The sequence below is a fragment of the Trichinella spiralis genome (assembly GCF_000181795.1).
Source record: "Trichinella spiralis strain ISS 195 chromosome Unknown Scfld4, whole genome shotgun sequence".
Taxonomy (NCBI): domain Eukaryota; kingdom Metazoa; phylum Nematoda; class Enoplea; order Trichinellida; family Trichinellidae; genus Trichinella; species Trichinella spiralis.
In genome coordinates this window covers 552999-572417 of record NW_003526943.1, presented here as the reverse complement: position 1 = coordinate 572417, position 19419 = coordinate 552999, and the positions used below count along the sequence as shown (strand labels likewise).

The following is a 19419-nucleotide window of genomic DNA, read 5'->3' as shown; positions in this document are numbered from 1 at the left end:
CAATGAAAGGTTTTGATTCAATTTGAAGTTTCATGAAGCATAATTCCCCTTCACGTATATTTTACGTTAATGCAAGCATAATATATTTATTTTTTAACAACAAAAAATTGAAATAATTTGATAAAAAACGATTGAACTGGAACAAAATGGAAAAATTTGAAAACAACAAAAATACATTGCTACAGTTGATCAATATGCCTTTATCATATCAGTTTTTTCTGTTTCATATACATATGATACACCAATGGCCATTCCTTTTTCGACCATCGACCGAGCTTTTTCACATTTTTATGAGAAGCGTACCACGTAAAATTCTCATTGGGATAAATGTCATACCAAGTCTCACCATAATCAGCCATTAAAATATCTAATACATTACAAGGAACGTTGAATAATTCACCAAGAAGTTCAGCTGAGCAAAGTTTTGTAATTTTTGGATATGTCCAGCTAGAATAAGAAGAAATAAATAAATAAATACATAAATATTTTCACAATACAAAACAAAACATAAAAATGCATACATACCGCAGCTTACGTCGCTCATAAACAATCATCCCTCCGGCCCAGTGGGTACTTCCTTCTTCGTACAAAAAAAACAAATCTATTTTCATTCCATCATAGAATACACTCAGTTCTAGAGAATCTGCAGGCTAAAAAGTGAAAATTATTATTCAACACAATTAACATCATATTCATTTTTCAATACCTTTCCAAGTTGCCAGTAAAGTTCCAAATCTTTATTTGAAGTTAGTGTGCCTAACAATTTCCTACTGTATTCTGAAGCAAAGCTAGCCATATCCATGTCTGTGGTGTAAGGAATAATTCCGCAATCTCTATACCAACCTAAACTTTTTAATAACTGTTACTGTCGAAAAAAGGTTACTTTAAATTTCAATACAATCCACAACAAGAAAAAAGAATAACAAACCGAGTAAAGTTCCTCCAAATAGCATTGATCTTATGCCAATTCCTTGGAGAACATCTCGAAATAATGCCATTCCATTAATGACAGTGTTTTTCAAAACTTGTTCATATTTTCCAATATACATCTGTTGAATTATCTTTGCTGACGATCGATTGCACTCCAAAAATTCAGCATCTGACCATTGTTTCATCACTTCAGATCCAGGGATGTACAATGACCAGTTGGCAAAATGAATATGATCAATTTTGAAACTTAAATTTCAAAAAAAATTATTCATCAGGCAAAAGCAACATTGTAATAACATTCAAACAGTACTTTCGAAAAGCATGAGCTTTAAAATCAACTTCCTCAAGAGACGGTATGAACCAATATTTGTCACGTCTGTCAATTCGTACAACATGCACTCGGGTTGTATTGTGCTGAAACGTCAGTTGTTCCTCACCGGATTTCACCTTCCAAGCCGAATTATGAAAATATTTCACCTTAAAAACAACATGCTAAAAATAGAACGGGAGTTAAACAAGGCTTACAATTTCAGTCAAATTATCGACGTGCTCGGCCCCAATCACTCCAAACAGGTAAGACTGCTTCAATGTAGCTAACAAGCAATAGGCACTCTTCGTACGGCTTGCACAAGAAATACAATCTGGATCGAGCACCACAAATTTCAATTTACTTCGACTAGCACGAAACGTGAAGTCCAAAATTTCGGCATTACGCAAAACGTCAATGTCGACTGATTCAGAACAAAATGATTCCAAGCATATTGAAACGAAAGGAGAAAGCTGAAATAGTTAATCAATGTAAAACTCTTTTGCATATTTTTCTCATAAAATGCATATTTCTTTTTAAATTTATTCATACACGAGCAAATAAAAATCTATGAGAAAATGTTGAATGTGGCGTCCAGGTGAACAGTCCAAATAGCGTAGTAATTATGGCAATCACAGAAATGACCCAGAAGCAGCGTCTATGACGCATAGGAAGATTTCTGAAATTCCCAAATTAAAATTAAATTAAATTAAAAATGAGTAATCATGAACTTTACAGTTACATCGATTAAAATATCTGAAACTTCCACAGATGCTTAATTTTTCATTCTCATTAAAAGATCGCCTTGTTATCAATTTTCAGTTACAATACAACTGATTAATGTGCGCTTAATTAACATGTTTCTAATTTGAAATATAACGCTTCACAATCTATTCTTGCAAAAAAAACAGCTGCATTACGTACAACTGGCAAGATACTTACAAAATGGCAAGTTGGGCAAGAGTTTACCAAAGAATTTCCACTTCGACTAAAAAAGATAAATTAAATTAAATTAAATTATATTATATTATGTACAGTCTGTATTAATTAACACAAAGCAACTACATTATACTGATCGTTTTGTTAAAATAGAGCCTACGGATCTACTCTATGCTAAATTCGCGTCGCTCAGTATTTGCACAGAGCAGTGTTTCTCAACCAGGGGCGTAGGAATGTTCCAGGGAGGGGGGCCTTGGAAAGTAAGAATTTTTAGTCCTGCATAGGTGTTCGAAATTCAGTTTGGTCTACTTCGGGCTAAATTTTTACTGCTTTTTCTTTCTGCTCATCTTATAAATTTATTTATTTACATTTTATTATTTAAAAAAATATATGTATATACAAAATTCTCTTCAAGGAATACATTTTGAATAATCAGTAAAAAATTATATGAATAAAAATTTAAACTAATAATTTCGAAACTTTTTTGTTGGTTAAATTTTTCATGCATAAAGAAAATTTTATAATAACAAGCTTTCTTGATATCACATTTAACGTAAACGTAATTTTCTATATATATATATATACCAACCTAAACTTTTTTAAGTAGAACAAATACTGACAACTGTTACTGTCGAAAAAATGTTACTTATATATATATACATACTTAAAATTCCATTTGCTTTGTCTTTTTCTGCACTATTGCAACATTTTAAAATTTTAAAAAGAAAGCAAAATGTACGTGCTCTATAAAAATATGAAAAACATGCTTAGAAAAACATGGGTATAATTTCGAAATATTTGCAACATCTGAAATTTTAAAAGGCAGTTTTTTCTTATCGATCTGCTTTCCATCAAAACCCATTATCATTCATAAAATGCAAAGCAGATGCAAAGCAACAAAATAAAAGTAGAAGTAAAACATTCTAGCGTTTCACATATTAAAAGTAACTTGAAATTTAAAATATTTTTAAATAATAAAAGTGCGCCTGTGATATAAATAAACTTCATTAAAATTCAAGAAAACAATCGCCTAAAACATTCGCAAATTCTTTTGAGCCAAAATGCATTTTAATAAGATGAAAAAAAACTGTCGAAATAATAATTGAAGAAATTTTGAATTATTGTGCAAACTGAATCCACTCGTTTTCAATATAGATACTCTACACGAGTGCAGAATACCAGTAAAAAAAGTGCAAAAACAAGAAATATAAAATTAAACACCACGCAAAGTTAAAAAACAATCACAATCATCTTAATGCGCCAACATAAAAATCAGTGCACATATATGGAAAGTTAACAGTAAAAATAACATTAAAAAATAATTAGATAATCGTTGAGAAATAATAAAACAATAAGTACTACATGTAAATCGACTGTATTGATTATTTGTTCACCAAGATTATAACCCTAAAGCAAAATTCTGTTACCAGCATGCCATTAAATTTCTAAAGCAAAAAATACATAATTTGATTTTTATTAAATTGGAAATTAAATATGCTTAAAGAAAAAGTTTTTCTTTAAAAATAAAAAGCAACCTTGAATAATACTAAAATTGAATATACACCTTCGGCAAATGCTAAAGGTGTTAAGTTAGAAATGCACTACGATCAATTCACATTCATTAACAACAAACGCTTTAAACTAAAGTTAATTACAACTCATAAATCGAAAGAAAACTTATAAGAAAAGAAAATTAAACCAATCCTTCTTCCGTGCAATGAAGACGTACGTATAAAAATTGTTTGATTAATCAACTGTACCTGTCAAATCAGGGCAATTACCAATAAGAACCTTCATCAAAAAAAAACAGCAAACTAAGCGGAAACTAAATACTTGCAAACTTCCATATTCATACTGTAAAGCATGTTGCTACTTTTAAAATACTATTTGTAGATAATGCAACCATCGAATGTTACACGAAAATATCAATACTTTATATCACACGTGATGACGTGCACAACATACGGGCTATAAATGGCAGTATTGAATTTCTGAAACCTGACTAGCACAACTACGACAGAGATGTAAACTGCATATATTAAAAGCTCAATAGAATCATCTGAATCGGCGATCCGGATGCATGATAAAAAAAAACAAAACAAATTCAGACAAAAATTTTTATCAAAATAATGATCACATAAATGAATAATCATAATAATATACAAAACGTCGAAGATGAATAATTCTGAAATATTCCCAGAAACTTTAACAATAAAAATGTGACGTTTTTTAATGGAAAAAAACCCTTCAATCAAAATATGAAAATAAAAGAAATCAACAAATCACCTTTACCTTAAATCAGTATCAAAGAATGCATTTCCAAATCTTGACGACCTTGGGCACAATTTCAACTTTGATTTCGAAACAGAATTTCTCCATAACTTTTACTTACAAATGATAGAAAAAAAAACAATATAGTTTTTTCTCATAAACATACACAATCATTTAGAGCAATTTGATAACGCGGCATTTGATGTAGCGTGTTCAGCAAAAACAAATATATTCAGCTTGACCTATATGATTAAACTGCGTTACTTAAATCAATTTAATCAAACATTCTCCGTAATTTTTCCAACATACGTAATGTTAATTTAATAATGATTCACTCATTTGTTTACATCAATTATTAAATAATAAATATCACGCACATTCAGAAGTGAAATGCTGATGTGGGGAAAGGATTTTCAAAATTTTTCCATATGAACAAAAAGTTGCAACAACATTTTAAAATTAAAAAAATTTAGTTTAACAAAAAGTGTAATTCAAAAATAAAATGAAATTAAATATACAATTTCTGTTTTCTTCAAATGCAAATGGCGCTTTCAGAGAATTCTTCCTCAATGCAAATTAAACAAACGATCATTTAAAGAAAATTATTAAAAATTAATTAAAATATTTTAAATTCTATAATCGAAAACTTATTCAATCTCCGCTGCTCTTGCATATGTTATTGCATAGGACAAATTTTACAACTAGCATAACAATACCTATTTGTGCATTTACATTAAAAAATCCCAATAATCAGAATCAGAGAAAAAATTAACTGAAAATAAAAATCCTTAAACAAATTCACTGATTATATTTTAATCATTAAAAAACTACAATGTAAACAAACCACAAAACGTTAGTAATGTAAAATTTTCTTCAAAATCTTTAAAAATAAAATCAGAATCTTACTTATAAAATGTGCATCGAAAGTGAGAAACATACATATAAATAAATGATGCGCTACATTGAATTTCAATTTAATGATCGCTCTGTAGCCCATTCTACAGTATGATCAATATGTAACTTGGTTGCCATTTTCTGAGCAGAATTCTTGTTGAACTATTTCGAAAAAGAATTGTTAAATACTACCTAATACTTCTGTTATTCACTTAGTTTGCTTTATTTATCTATTTTTGTATGCAAATGTATCATTTTTGAAGCATTATATATATATATATGAAATGTGATTGTATAATTATCCTGATTTGGCAGCAAAATTTGAACGTAATCATTTTTCAATATTTTTATATTTTTATTCGTCATTGCACTGGAGTTTGATTGTGAAACTTTTTCTTCAAATTCTATTTAGTGTATAATTTGATGAACATTGTTCTTCTTTTTTATTTATGTTCTATTTATTGCTATACTTTTTTTCAAAATTTATGTAAACTCATATGCATACCTGTACATTGGCAACATTAGAAAGCGACGTTATTTGAAAGCTGTCTTTTGTTCTATGAAATATACTGAATAAATGACATCTTGAATAATGCACATCGTTTGAATATTCCATAGCGTAAGACAATTTTATAGTTTATTGTTATATGCTGCGATTTCGTTTAACATTGCCACTGACACTAACAATGAAATGAAGTGCAATTAGCAATATTACTTTTTGTCATAAAAATGCAAAAAATATCTACTGATCATTTTCAAAATATGTTGCATATTTTTGGTTTTTGTTCTCGTTCTCTTTCTTAGAATGTAGGACGTAAGTTTGGGGCTTTTATTTCGATGAGTCACGATCATTTTCACAGTAGGTCAAATAACTGAACTGTTTCTTTTATTATTAAAAATTGAAGCCTTTTTCTTACTGAACATTTCTGAAAGTATTTTAGAAATGCGGATAAATGAATGTGCATTTCAAGATGAAGCGAAGAAGCAGCTTGTGGTCTTGGATCAGAAATTTATCCCCGTTGTTTTTGGGCATTTTGTGCGGAATTGTTTTGTCTAGTCTGTTTCAGAATTTGTTTCCTGCGCAGCTGTGCGAACCTTCATGCGTTGAAGAAAGCACAACTGCGGAAATTATTGACCTTGATCTGGATGGCCATTTGGGCAAATTTGACAACGATGATTCATCGTCATCGGCTAGCGGAGATTTCGACAGGATGAGTAGCAGACCAACACTTGCGACAGTTAGCAATGCAAGTTTGAAAGCACGACCAAAATTTTTCGCTACAGAAGTTGGAATTCGACAAAGACTACTCATCGGTTTCATGGTGGCAGTTTCGGATCTACAATTGCTGTACGACACGATGGACAGTACTTTAAAAGAATACGCCAACAGAGTTGTATTTTTTGTTGAAAAATCTTCCACTAATAATTCCATATTTTTTGGAACAAACGTTGTTTCATTGGATACGTATGTAGTGAAAAATCTGCCATCACTTGCCTTTGATTATATAAATAAACGCTTCAATCAATTTGACTGGTACTTTTTGGTCGCTAACCGGACAATTGTAAATCCTTTTGCAATCGATCGTCTGATGAAACAACTTTCCGCTGGTGATAGTCTTTTCTTCGGCCAACTGACGTTTGGTAATGTATGCTCTTTGGAAGCGGGAATTCTCATTTCGAGAGATCTGCTTGACAAACTTATTGATTGTAACCAAGAAGATGATTACCGTTGTATTTTTTCACATCTTCAATGCACAGATAGTTGGAAAGTAAGTCAACATTTTCTTGCAATTAAAATTCTGTTAAATCTAATTAAAAATAATATGTTTATTTCTTTTTTTTATATTTCATTAATGATATTGTACTGTAGAAGTAAAATTAATGTCAAATGACGTTGTGAAATTTACGTCATGGTGGCAATTAATGAATAATTGGAGTCAAAGTGTTGTTCAACCACTGCGCAGTTAAATGTCAAATCAAATTTCTCACCTTTTTACGATATAAATTTAGTCAAGTTTATTGTAGATATTTTTTCTTTACTTTTCAGCTTTTAACTTTAGTTTTCAATTTTACTGCGACTATAAGTATAAGCTATATCGAATACAGTAATCGTGAAAAGTATGTATTATCTGTGATTGGTTGATTTTGAAATTTCCTGGCAATTTCTGAAACTTCATTGCATTTTGCATGTGCTGTAGAATTTCAAAATTAGTCTGGTACGTTTAAAAATGTAAATGTTAAAAACATCCGTGTAATTATTGTTATTTGATGACAACAGATTGATGTAATAAAAGCAGTGCATTCTGTTTTCAAAGGTAAAAGGTATTAAAAATGTACTGTAAATTTTGATCCTATCGTCGATAGTTGGTAATAGTCGTTGGATTTGCGTGTTTATTGGGAATTTTTGCCGTTCCTGATGTTATGTTGATTTTGAACTTTTTAGAATGTGCAATTCCGCAGTTTGAAATTTAGAACCGCTGAGTGGATGGAATCGAATTTGGTGAACGAAAATTACAGACAAATTTTAACTGTTCAAGGATTGGAATCTCAGAGTGAGGTGGAAATTGTGCAGGCGTATTTGCGACGTTTGGAAAGTGATCATCTGCAAGCAAGGTTGCGATCGATTCGGCAAGAGGTGTTGAATTTGTCGAATTTGTTGGGTGAGAATGTGACTTTGCCATTGGGTCTGGAGGAACCGTGGCGCAGTGCTGATCGGTACGATTTGCTCAAGTGGGATTTTTTCAACGCCAGCCACATGTTCCCGGCCAGTTCGGACGAAGAAACGGCTATTTTACTGCGCGGCTATGATCGGCTCGACGTACTGGCGGTCAGTGGATTTGCGATTGACTGGCTTAAACGTAAGCGTGGTTGTTGTGGTGATGGTCGTTTGAAGTCGAATTGCAGTGACTCGGCAAAGTTGTTGTCCGGCTACCGTCGCTTTGACCCGAACCGGGGTGTGGATTATGTATTGGATTTTTTGGAAATCAGCCACCAACAAGCTCGTATGAAACGTGTGTACTTGCTCCGGCCGGTCGGCAACGCCGAACTGGTGCCGGCGCCATTTGTGACCGAGTCGACGTCGGTGACCATGTTGTTACCGGTCCGTAGTTTCGAAATTGAACAAGCGGCTCTATTTTTGGACCAATTCAAGCGGCTCTGCTTGGACGAGGACCAACGGTGCAATTTGATATTGTTGTTTCAGCGTCAAGCTAACGGCACCGATCAAGCTATTGAACGGTCGTTGCGCAAGTTGTTTGGTTCTTGGAACGGGGCCCGCGGTTCACGACTCCAAGTGGTCAAGCTGATTGGTGAAGCTTGTCTGGTGCGCATGGTGGACCTGGTGGTTAGTCGATTGAAGACCACGCGACTGTTGTTGCTGGCTTCTCCTTGGCTGCAACTCGACAGGGAGATGTTGAATCGCGTTCGCATGCAAACTATCGAAAATTTCCAAGCATTCTTCCCGGTGCCGTTTGTCCACTACCATCCGACATTGACCGGTTTGAAGCAGCAGTGGAATGGGAACGTCGGGGTGAGGCAGCATTCACAGTTGGGACGTAATTTGGGTCGTTTTGATCGTTCCAATTTCGAAATTGCTTCCTTCTACTCCACCGACTATGCCTACGTACGCAACATGCTTCACACTGAAAACAGCTTTGCAAATGTCGCTGCACAAACCACCGATTCTACTACAATCACTGCCGATGGTCGTTACATATTCAAATTGTTCTGCAATACCAATGAACAGAACAAGGGCAGTGGGAGAAAATTTCACGTCATGCGAGCTGTCGATCCGACATTTCAACTGATTCATCGAAACACTGCCAACTGTAACCGTGCCGTTGACATGACCGAATTGGAAACATGTCTATCTATGAAGAAACGAAATCTTGGCACAAGAATTCAAATGGCCTCCTATTTGTTCAACGCCAAAACTGCTTCCAACTCGCCGACCAATTGAATATTGACACTTTCTGTTTTCTTTTTACTTGTTTTTTGTTAAAAAAAACTTGTTGAAATTATTAAAATTGTTCCAAAAAATTTGACACTTCACGATGCTCACTCCAGACCTTGTCCAAATGATAAATTTCATTTATCAAATTAAAACTTGCTTATCTTTGTACTGTCACCGATTACAGTCACCGTTATTCCCTTCAGTTCAAATTTTTTTTTCTTATTATCTTCACCTGTTACTTGATGTAAGTACAATTTTAAAAAGAAATTATCACATTTGATATTGGTTTTTAATTGCAATTTTTCAACGTTTAATATTAAAAAATTTTTTTATTACTAATTTTTGTTACGTTAGCATATACCACCGATGCAAGATGATGTCCAGCAAAGAAATTCAAGCAAAATTACAACAGGTAATTGTTATACTTTTTATTATATTCATATTTATGATTTTTAAATATTTTTTTGTTGTATTTTTGATGTTCAATTTTTTTGATGCTGAGTTTGTTTTCAGGAAGAAGCATGGTTGAAAGAATTGTTGGCGAATGAGCAGAGAAATCAAGAGTTGACAAGTAAAATGATTTCCATATTGGATAATTTTGATCGCTGTTTATCCAACCTTCAATCGACGGTGATGCCTTTGTACAAGAAGACTGGTGCATTGCAACAAAAACAACACAGTACTGTAATTTACGGTGCACTTTGTGGACCATTGTGATGAAAATGACTTTTACAGATGTTGTTTCAACTTTGAAACTGATCGACCAGACTCTCAAGCACTACAACACTGCCAATGAAACGGATGCTGTGCTCAAAGATATGTCGTACGTTGTCATCACCGCATATAATCGTGTATAATTTAATGTTGTTTTTTTCGTTGTTCAGTCCGGCTGAAAACGTGATCAAATATATTAAGATGATGGAAAAATTAAAATCAGCAATGGAGTTTTTTTCATCGAACGAAATTCACAAAAGTCAGTTAGAACGTGTGGTAAGATGACGAGGAAAATGTAGCTTCTGTGATTTATTTTTTTATGACACGGCTCCTTTATTTTTATGACAGGAAACGACTTTCAATTTCGGATGCACCGCATTGGAACAAGAGTTTAAAGTTCTATTACGAAGAAATCGTGCAAATTTTTCAGCAGCCCAAGTTCTCGCATCAATTGACGACAGTTATGGTGCAGTGTTGAATTTTATATTTCTTTTTATTGCTGATGTTCAAATTACATTTTTTTCAATTCATTGTTGTTCAAGAGATTCGTAAAGATGTTGATTTGTTGCACTTAATTTTGGGTATGCATTTCTAGAGTCGGTTGTTTTGTATTCTATATTCATCCGTCTCTGTACCTGTAGGTGAAGATACTGAAGATTTGAAAGCTTTGAGCAATTGGTTAGTTAACGATTCGCCGACGAAAGATTATTTAAATATTTACGCTGATGTAGCTTGTACGTCAATTTTGAAAATTCTCAAGAGGTGACAAAAAAAACTATTTATTTATTTTTTTATTTATAAAACAGTTTTTATTGTCAAAAAATTAAAATTACTTTTATATATTTATGTTGTAATTGTTGTACTTTTTGTTGCAGAATCAAGAATGATTTTATTTTAATGAAGCAATGTTTTATTTTTAGCATTTTTGAAACATCTAGAAACAATGCATCTGTAGAGGAATTGAAATTGAACTCGGTAAAAGTTTTGTTATATTTAATTATTGTTTCATAAAATTATTTTTTTTAATAAATAAATTGTTTTTCATTCATAAAACTCCTTCAATTCTACAGTTCAATTTGTGAGAATATTTCATATAATTATAATTATAGTTTGAATGAAGAAGAAAGAAAATTTTTGTTTTACTTTTCAATTATTTAAAATTGTTTTTTTAGGCTGCTACACGTAAGGATTCCAAAGCTTGGTAATATTTAATTTTAGTTCTTTTTTTTAAATGAATGCATGAATTTAATGTGCATTCTTATTTGCGTATTTGTTCTTTGTCATTTTTGTAATATAAAAAACTGTTTTTTTATATTTTAAGGATGCTGAACAGAAAAACTTTACGGCAGTATTCAGCTGATTTAAGTAATGCTGATTGTTGTTTTTTTATTTGAATATTTTTCAAAATTTAATTTCAGCTAACCGACGTGTAACTCTTGCTGTGGAAAATGTGACAAAAGAAGGTGCGCTTGAGAACAGTGCCGAAAGTGTGGTATTTCTTTTTGTAAGCTTCATGGTAATGTTTCAGGTAATAACAGGTCAATTAATATCTGTTGCAAAATGCATAAGATGCAAAAAGATCCACCTGTACATCAGTATTACTGTATGTATTAAATTTTTTTTGGAATTCTACTCACTTTGCAGAACGAAGGAAAATTGGTTGACAATTTGTTCAGATTTTCACAATCTGATGCATATGTTTGTTTAAAGTCTGTTTTGGTGAAACCTCTGAATTATATTTTGGACTGCGCTAAGGTCATTGCTTTTTTTGGTTGTAAAAAATATATGCGTTTGTGAAGTTTTCTTTTTTTTTTCAGGAATTTTTGCAGCAAGCTCATCGAAATCTTGGACGTAATGATTTAGCTGCCGTATTTTGCCTTTTGCCTTTGTCCAAGTACATTCATCGCAGCCAAGATCGATTTAAAGAATTTATGAAAGTAAAGTAGTAGTTGTTGAAATTTTGAAAATTTTAGTGATGAATCTATTTTTTAAGATTATGTTAATTTGAATATGAATTTCAGTTTTCCGAACCAGCGCTACAAGAAAGATTTAATACAATTTTAAAATCTGTTGATTCCACGGTAAATGCACCTTCGTGTCATAATATAAAAATTATTATTCAATTTCGCATTGCAGTGTGTGGATGCACTGGAGAAGTTCGTTGATCACGTGAAAAATGATCAAGAAAAATTTATACCGTCAGATTGCACAGTTCATCAATTGACCAGTAATGTAAGATTGTTTCACAGTTTGCAAGAGATGAAAATTTTTAATAAGTAATGAAAAGAAACATTTATTTATTATACGCAGGCACTGATATTTTTGGAACAGCTGATGATCGAAAGCCAAGCTTTAGCAGTAGTGTTGAGTAGCCAACAGAAAGACAGTCCGACGACAGTAGTACCCAAATTGCTTGGTAGAATTTGAAAATATGAAAATTCAAAATTTATTTATTTACTGTTTTATAGCCAGAGTTTTGTCGGCGCTTGGTTTGAATTTACGCAACAAGGCTGAATTCTATACTGACAGTTCATTGAAAGCAATGTTCATGTTGAATAATACAAGTCACATTTTGAAGACAATCCGAAAAGTAGGCGTACTTCAGGTTGTCAGTGAACAGAATCGAGATGTTGAACAGTATTACAACGATCAAATTGCTTTATTCAAATCTCAGTATATGCAAAGGTATTTATTATTATTATTATTCATGTGTTTTTATGTTAAATATACAAAATGACATGAAATTATTTTAAACAATTTACCAAAAGATATATTTATATTAATAAAAATATTTATTTAACTTTTTTTACTGAAATAATTTTCAGTTGGATTAATTTGGGTGCGATTTTGGCGTATTTTCAACAAAATTATTGCCTGGCTTCACCGTTATTGAATCAACGTCCAAGGGAAAAAGAACGAGAACAAATCAAAAGCGTTTTCAGCGTTCGTTACTGTACGTTGTTTAATAATTGATGATTTTAATATTGTTTTTTAAAGGATTTCAATCGACAGTTTGAATTGATAACTAATGACCATCGTGACATAGTTGTACCGGATGTAAATTTAGCTTCCAAGTTGCGTGAAGATTGCCAGAAGATAGTGTTGTCCAAGTATCGACCATTTTACGAAAAGTAAATTAGTAGAATTGAAGTTGTATAATTTTTTTGACAATAAACATTTGAAACATAAATTCAGTTTGAAAAATTTTAATAAATGATCGTTTGCCTTATTTTCAGGTATCGTCAGGTGAATTTTACAAAAAATCCCGACAAATATTTCAAGTACACTCCGGAAAGCATTGCGAATACGATCGACAATCTTTTCAATGCTACATTGTGAATGAACATTTTAATCTGATAATACGATGTTTTTTTTCATAAACTGTTCAAATGTTTATTAATAAAAATTGCATATTTTTAAACTGTAATACACAGAAATAAAAGTTGTTAAGCGCAAAACAAATACAAATAAGAACTGCTTTTATACAGTATGCATATTTTTATCTTCATTTTTTAATAATTACGTTATCAAGCATAAATAACTTATTTACTCATGTTAACTGTCAGCAGGTGTATCAGCAAGTACATGCAACAACAATTATACTGTTCTTTTTTAATCATAGCGTTCTTTAATAAATAAATGCTGATTAATAAAAACTACACACAAAAGAGAATCTCTAGTAGAAGATCAAAAGAAAATTTCTGATTCTTTCTTTTGAAAAAGAAACGTTAGAGACTGCTCTTTTCTGGTGCAAACGTGTAAAAAATTATGAAAGCAATAAAAACATCACCGTTAAAAAATAAAAAATAAACATAAATATAAATATATATATATGACAAAGTGAGCCTAGCATTAAAAAATGGAAGTGACAAAGTGACTTTCGCTGGCATCTTTTTACAGCTAAAATGATGCTACTATAAAAAATTAATGATCAGTTAGTTTTGTTGAAAGGTGGAAAACTGAGACACCATAAGACATACATGAGGCCTTTTGCCCAGATAGTAATCACTGATCATCAACATCACAATCAGAGAGTGATGAATCTTCTTCTTCATCATCAGTTCGAAAGTCAGCTTGATCACTCGAACTCAGCAGTTTGCCCACGCATGGATACATTTCTTTAAGACAACTTTTCAGCTCACTAAAAGGTATAACATACAGTACAACTTACGAGCAAACTGCATAGCCCATTCACGTAAACTATTAATTTCAGACAAAGTTAAATCTGCAAGATCATCGTATGTATCTTTAATGTGAACCATTTCAGTGCTGAACTTCGCTAAACACCTTGAAGCGTCCCTCCCGGCAAATAAGCCATATGGTCCACCTAAATTTTTTTACTTTTTAAAACGCATTCATTCATGTTATATGAAAAATCCATATATCTTGTTATTTAAAAATTCCAAATGCACCTTGTCCATAAAGTTCTCTCTTTCGGGTCACATCGTAAATATCACCGTTAACAGCTATACAAATTCGACCATCAGCATCAGTGCCGTCATACTGTCGAAGTTGTTCAACAGTCATATAGCGTCGTTTCATGGGCGGTGGACAATCTCCTGACAGTTGTCGTCCATCTTTAGATGTCCATTTTATACGAAATCTATTGAAATCGAATGCTGCCAAAAGCATTATTACCGCAAGAATCCCAGCAAATATGAGCCAAAACATACCGGCGCTTTCCAATACGGAACTGTAAGACGAAAAAAAGCACAATCGTACAAAGATAATTTAAAAGAAAGAAAAGTCGCTTTTCAAATAGCTAACTTTTTCATAGGCTTAATTTCTGAAACATCCACATAATTCGTTGATATATGTTAAAACACAATTAAAAACTTATTCGAAATGTAATCAATAATTTAACGCAATAAAAAGTACAGCTTTAAGAACACTTGATTAAAAAATCTATCAAAATTATCATGTATTTAACTACTAATAAAATAAACAAAAAAATCAACTCTGAATTCTTTGAAGAAAGAAGATTGCACTTCTGATTGCTTATACCAAAAGTAATTGAACAGATAAAATATAATTAAAGTTTCAAAGTAATATTAATTTAATAATTCAAAAAAAAACGAAAACTAATTTGAAACTACATCTTTATAAATATTCCGAAAAAAAGTTATGAAAACAGATATTCATAACTTCTCAGCAGTAACACTACTTTCATATACGAAAAAGGTTAATGTACCGTCCTTGACAAATAAAAATGACGAGAAAAATCAAGCATTACGTAAAAAGTGCTATTCTCTTTTCCGCTAAAAAAATATGCTGTTTAGCATTCTTTCATTTTCGGCATTCATTCTAATTTTATTTTAAATAAATCACAATCAAATATGAATATCATCATATATAGAAATGCTAAAAATGCAACTGAATTTTAACAAAACATATTTAAACTAGTTTATTTGAAAAACTCACATAAGAAATGCTAAAATAACAAAGTTATTAACTATCCGCTAACAATACATTCAAAAGTAATACGTCAAACAAATTAAATATAAAAAAATAAAAACAGTACTAAGAACAGACGACTTAATCAAAATTTAATTAAATTAAAGTAAAATTAATGTACCTAAATTCAAAACGAACGCAAGTCGATAATCAAAAACAGCGACTTCTTGAAATAACGACTACCGCAACGGAGAATGCTAAAAAGCATTGAAAAGGTACTTATATCTGGATTTACCAATTTCGTAAAAACATGATTCTAAAATCTTTGAAAAGTTAAACAGTACTAAAACTAAGCTTTCAAACTTAGATTCAACGTTAAGAAAGTTGAAATAAGAGGTACAGTAAGATTAAAATTATTCAGGTTATTTGTAGTTTCACATTGTGATAAATATTTTGACTTTTATATCAGTTGATTGCTTTTATACTATATGCTAAATTTGCAATGAAATTTCATTTCCAGTTCAAAACCTTCTAGTCAAAAAATTACAAAAATTATCATTTACTTTATTAAAAATTTTTACGATAAAAATTATTTCACGTTTTTTTTAAATAAAGACAAAAATCCAATTCAGTTAATATTTACTTTATTACTTTTTTAAAAGTGTATTGTCAATAACCATTAAAGGGATTGACATGTGATGTAATTTTCGTTTTACCATTTATAAAAGAATCAACAAACTTTCACTTTTAATGATAATCATTTTTATTCTTCTTTTTTATAATTCTTAATTAATTATTTATTTAATGCAATCCATAATTCTTATCTAAATTATCTATTTTTTGTTCATAATTTATAATATTATTTATTTGCAATATATAATAAGCATAAGCATAAAATCAGAATACAAACATTCATTGAACTTCAATGAAAAATTGCAAGTAAAACGTAGCAGTTAGATTGAATAACCAATATTTTCCAAACAGACAAGGCAAGTCAATATTAAATAAATATCGTTACTTGATCGAGTGTCATTAATTGCAATGTTTATATTAGAAGCAAATAAATGGAGATCACTGAAATTTAAATTAGTAATATAATCAAAGTATGTCCCATTTCTTCATTACTTTCAACCATTTATTTTTCATTCTTTGTTATATGAAGCATAATTTTCATCCTTTTCTGGTTATAAAGTGTTGATCATATACACAGCAACTTCATTTGAATTAACTAGCGTTTAGCTTGCGTAGATTTTAAACAAAACGTCATTAAAAACGCCTACAAAAACTAGTTTATGGCTTCTGATTGATAACAAGGAAATAATTGCTAATAAAGTAATGAAATAATTGCAGTGACGCACACTGACACTGGAAATTGCTATTCTCTTATCAACTGCATTTTTAAACAGTCTGTATTCTACACTTCTTTATAAACTATTGCTATTCCATTTAAAGATAATGCACTTTTGGTTCCAATGAAGGCAGTCAAGCTTCGAACAATAGTCTACATTACTGGCTTATTTTTATTATCATCTTTAGCAAAACAGTGCGAAAAACATATTACAATTCTAATATCTTTGGATGGATTTCGAGCTGATTATGTGAACAGATTATTTTTTCTGAAAAATCATATCACCTATATTGGAGATTTGATGATGGGTAGTGCCTATGCTTCCTCCGGTATTCGAAGCGTTTTCCCATCGATAACTTTTCCAAATCACATGACAATGGCAACTGGAAAATATGTTGATGAACACGGTATTGTTTCTAAACATTTCTATATACCATCAAAGAAAAAAACTGTTCATATAAATGGAATTAGTGGCAGTGAATTTTGGGAAATTGCTCATGGTGAACCAATTTGGGCTAGTTATGCAAAAATGCACGGGCAGTCGAAAGTTGCTTGCATATCTTGGTTTGGATGTAACAAACCTTATCATGGAATAAATTTAACCAATTATGTTTCATTTAATATGGGCCATTCGTGGGCGTATCTAGTAGATAAGCTAATTTCATATCTTCAAAATGGTGTAGAATTTGTTCTTATGTATTTTCCAGAACCAGATTATACGGGTCATCATTATGGCCCTGATTCACATCATATGGATAGAAAGCTGCTAGAAATAGATAATAATATTGGATATCTGATATCTAGTTTACAACATGCAGACTTTTATGATAAAGCAAACATAATCCTTACTTCTGATCATGGAATGACAGCGGTGAAAGATGAGGTTGTTATTCCTCCAAGACATGATTTTAAAATCTGGAGTGAACATGACAGCTACTGGTTAATACAACCAAATCCAGGTAATGAATTTTATCATTAATTTTCATTATTATTGTTAGAGTTTTCCCATTTAAAAATTAAAAATAAAACGTAATCATTAATTTAAGTCAATCTGTCTTTTATTTGACTTCTAATAAACATAATAATCTTCTCATTATAATAAATTTATTATAACACCTCATCGAAGAAAGCAAAACATTCTGCAAAGCAAGCAAGCAATTGCACCGTGCCATTCTAATAATTGTGCACCAATTTTGCTCGACAGTAGAATGAAAGAACTTTTCATTTAATTGAAAAATAAATTTCATATTTATCTGTATTATTAAGCTTTATTTCATTTTTATTTGTAATAAATATTTTTAGGAAAAACAACAGAAGTGATGGCTTATTTAAAAAGTTTTAATAAGCATAACTATTTTGAAGTCGTTGAAAAGGAAAATTTACCTGATCGTTACCATTTTCAAGCAAGTAGCCGCATACCAAAACTTATAATTATGGCTAAACCAGGTTATGTTTTACACACTTATTACAAAGGTATAAATTTTGGCTAAAGTTCATTATCATGTTCATTATATTAAATAATTTTTTGAACATTTGAACAACTGAATTCTTAACATTTTGAAATTGGAAATGAATAAAACTGATCAATTATGCCAATAAGAATTTCAAAAAATTGTTTTGCTATTTCATAAAATATTACTAGTTGAGCGAATTTCAGTTTAATTACTACCAAGTAATTAAAGATATTTGTTTAAAAATTTTTTTATGGAAAATAATGCAATTAATTATGATTTATTTTTAGGAAAATTGAAAGGGCAACATGGCTACAAAAGTGGACATTATGAAATGAAAGCTCTCTTTATTGCTCGTGGTCCTTCGTTTTTACCATTTCCAGTAAGTGACAAATTTTGTACAAAGCATACTGCTCAAGTTGTGAAAGAGGTGCTTTGCATTCCACAGCATCTAACCAGGAGTCAGAAGAATTTATTGAATTTTGTGAAAAGTGTCTCACAATGATGATGCTAATAATTTATTTTAATCAGCTTTATCATTGGTACATGTGACGTGTAATTTGTTGCAATAAATCACAGAAAGTGGTTTTCTTTAGTTTTTTAATAATTTAGGTATTATCAAATAACTATCAGTTATTAAATATTAAATTAAACAAATATGGAAAATTTTGTCTATTGCATAAAAGGTATCCCAGAAATTTCCAAAATGGAAAAATAAACCATTTAAAAATGAGCATTCAAAACTATTGCCGTACGACATTCCTTTTCTTAATGAACATCAAATCATTAATTAAAATGAATAATGAACATTAATTTCTACTAAATTTATTTAAGAATTAGAATTTCATAAATAAATAAATAAACTAAAAATAGGATTTAATATAATAATTTGCATAAGTTAAAATAAATGATCAAAAAAAAGTTTGTTGTTAATGCTGCAATTCAATTACCATTCAATCATAAAATCATATAAATGCTTCCTTTTTTCAATCATTTTTCTACTTATCAATCAGAAAAAAGTTACGCATACTTCACATATCTAATCATTTTGAAACGTTACGCCATTAAAATCATTCCTATTATTACTTTAAATGTTAGAAAAATAAATCGAGCCATATACGAGAAAACTTTATTGCAACTGGCAAAAAATTTTTTGAGTTAAAACAACGTATTGCTATAGCAAAATGGAGAAATAACGTAAATACAACGAATAAATAAA

At 30.8% G+C, this 19419-nt stretch overlaps 5 protein-coding genes across 5 annotated transcripts; 3 read left to right on the top strand and 2 right to left on the bottom strand.

The window, feature by feature from the left end:
- Positions 1-203: 203 nt before the first annotated feature.
- On the bottom strand, positions 204-5388 carry Tsp_00077 (putative fukutin). The gene is made up of 10 exons (XM_003375889.1): positions 5354-5388; positions 4175-4205; positions 2176-2225; positions 1790-1916; positions 1456-1710; positions 1241-1407; positions 929-1176; positions 707-843; positions 526-650; positions 204-447 (listed from the first exon to the last, which is right to left on the bottom strand). Exons 1-10 carry the CDS (start codon positions 5386-5388, stop codon positions 204-206), a joined length of 1419 nt encoding a protein of 472 aa, XP_003375937.1.
- An 896-nt stretch (positions 5389-6284) lies between these two features.
- On the top strand, positions 6285-9299 carry Tsp_00078 (chondroitin N-acetylgalactosaminyltransferase family protein). Its single transcript, XM_003375888.1, has 3 exons — positions 6285-6359; positions 6409-7110; positions 7785-9299. The coding sequence occupies exons 1-3, from the start codon at positions 6285-6287 to the stop codon at positions 9297-9299; spliced, it is 2292 nt and encodes a 763-aa protein (XP_003375936.1).
- A 716-nt stretch (positions 9300-10015) lies between these two features.
- On the top strand, positions 10016-13346 carry Tsp_00079 (Exo70 exocyst complex subunit family protein). Its single transcript, XM_003375887.1, has 17 exons — positions 10016-10116; positions 10178-10283; positions 10356-10478; positions 10603-10769; positions 10928-10982; positions 11180-11208; positions 11329-11372; positions 11426-11499; positions 11652-11762; positions 11825-11944; positions 12029-12088; positions 12144-12239; positions 12318-12423; positions 12476-12692; positions 12833-12950; positions 13005-13138; positions 13244-13346. The coding sequence occupies exons 1-17, from the start codon at positions 10016-10018 to the stop codon at positions 13344-13346; spliced, it is 1764 nt and encodes a 587-aa protein (XP_003375935.1).
- Positions 13347-14012: 666 nt separating this feature from the next.
- On the bottom strand, positions 14013-16120 carry Tsp_00080 (membrane-associated progesterone receptor component 2). Its single transcript, XM_003375886.1, has 5 exons — positions 16079-16120; positions 15620-15717; positions 14420-14700; positions 14187-14334; positions 14013-14148 (listed from the first exon to the last, which is right to left on the bottom strand). Exons 1-5 carry the CDS (start codon positions 16118-16120, stop codon positions 14013-14015), a joined length of 705 nt encoding a protein of 234 aa, XP_003375934.1.
- A 753-nt stretch (positions 16121-16873) lies between these two features.
- Tsp_00081 (ectonucleotide pyrophosphatase/phosphodiesterase family member 4 precursor) lies at positions 16874-18705 on the top strand. The gene is made up of 3 exons (XM_003375885.1): positions 16874-17156; positions 17457-17708; positions 18491-18705. The coding sequence occupies exons 1-3, from the start codon at positions 16874-16876 to the stop codon at positions 18703-18705; spliced, it is 750 nt and encodes a 249-aa protein (XP_003375933.1).
- The last annotated feature ends 714 nt before the right edge of the window (positions 18706-19419 follow it).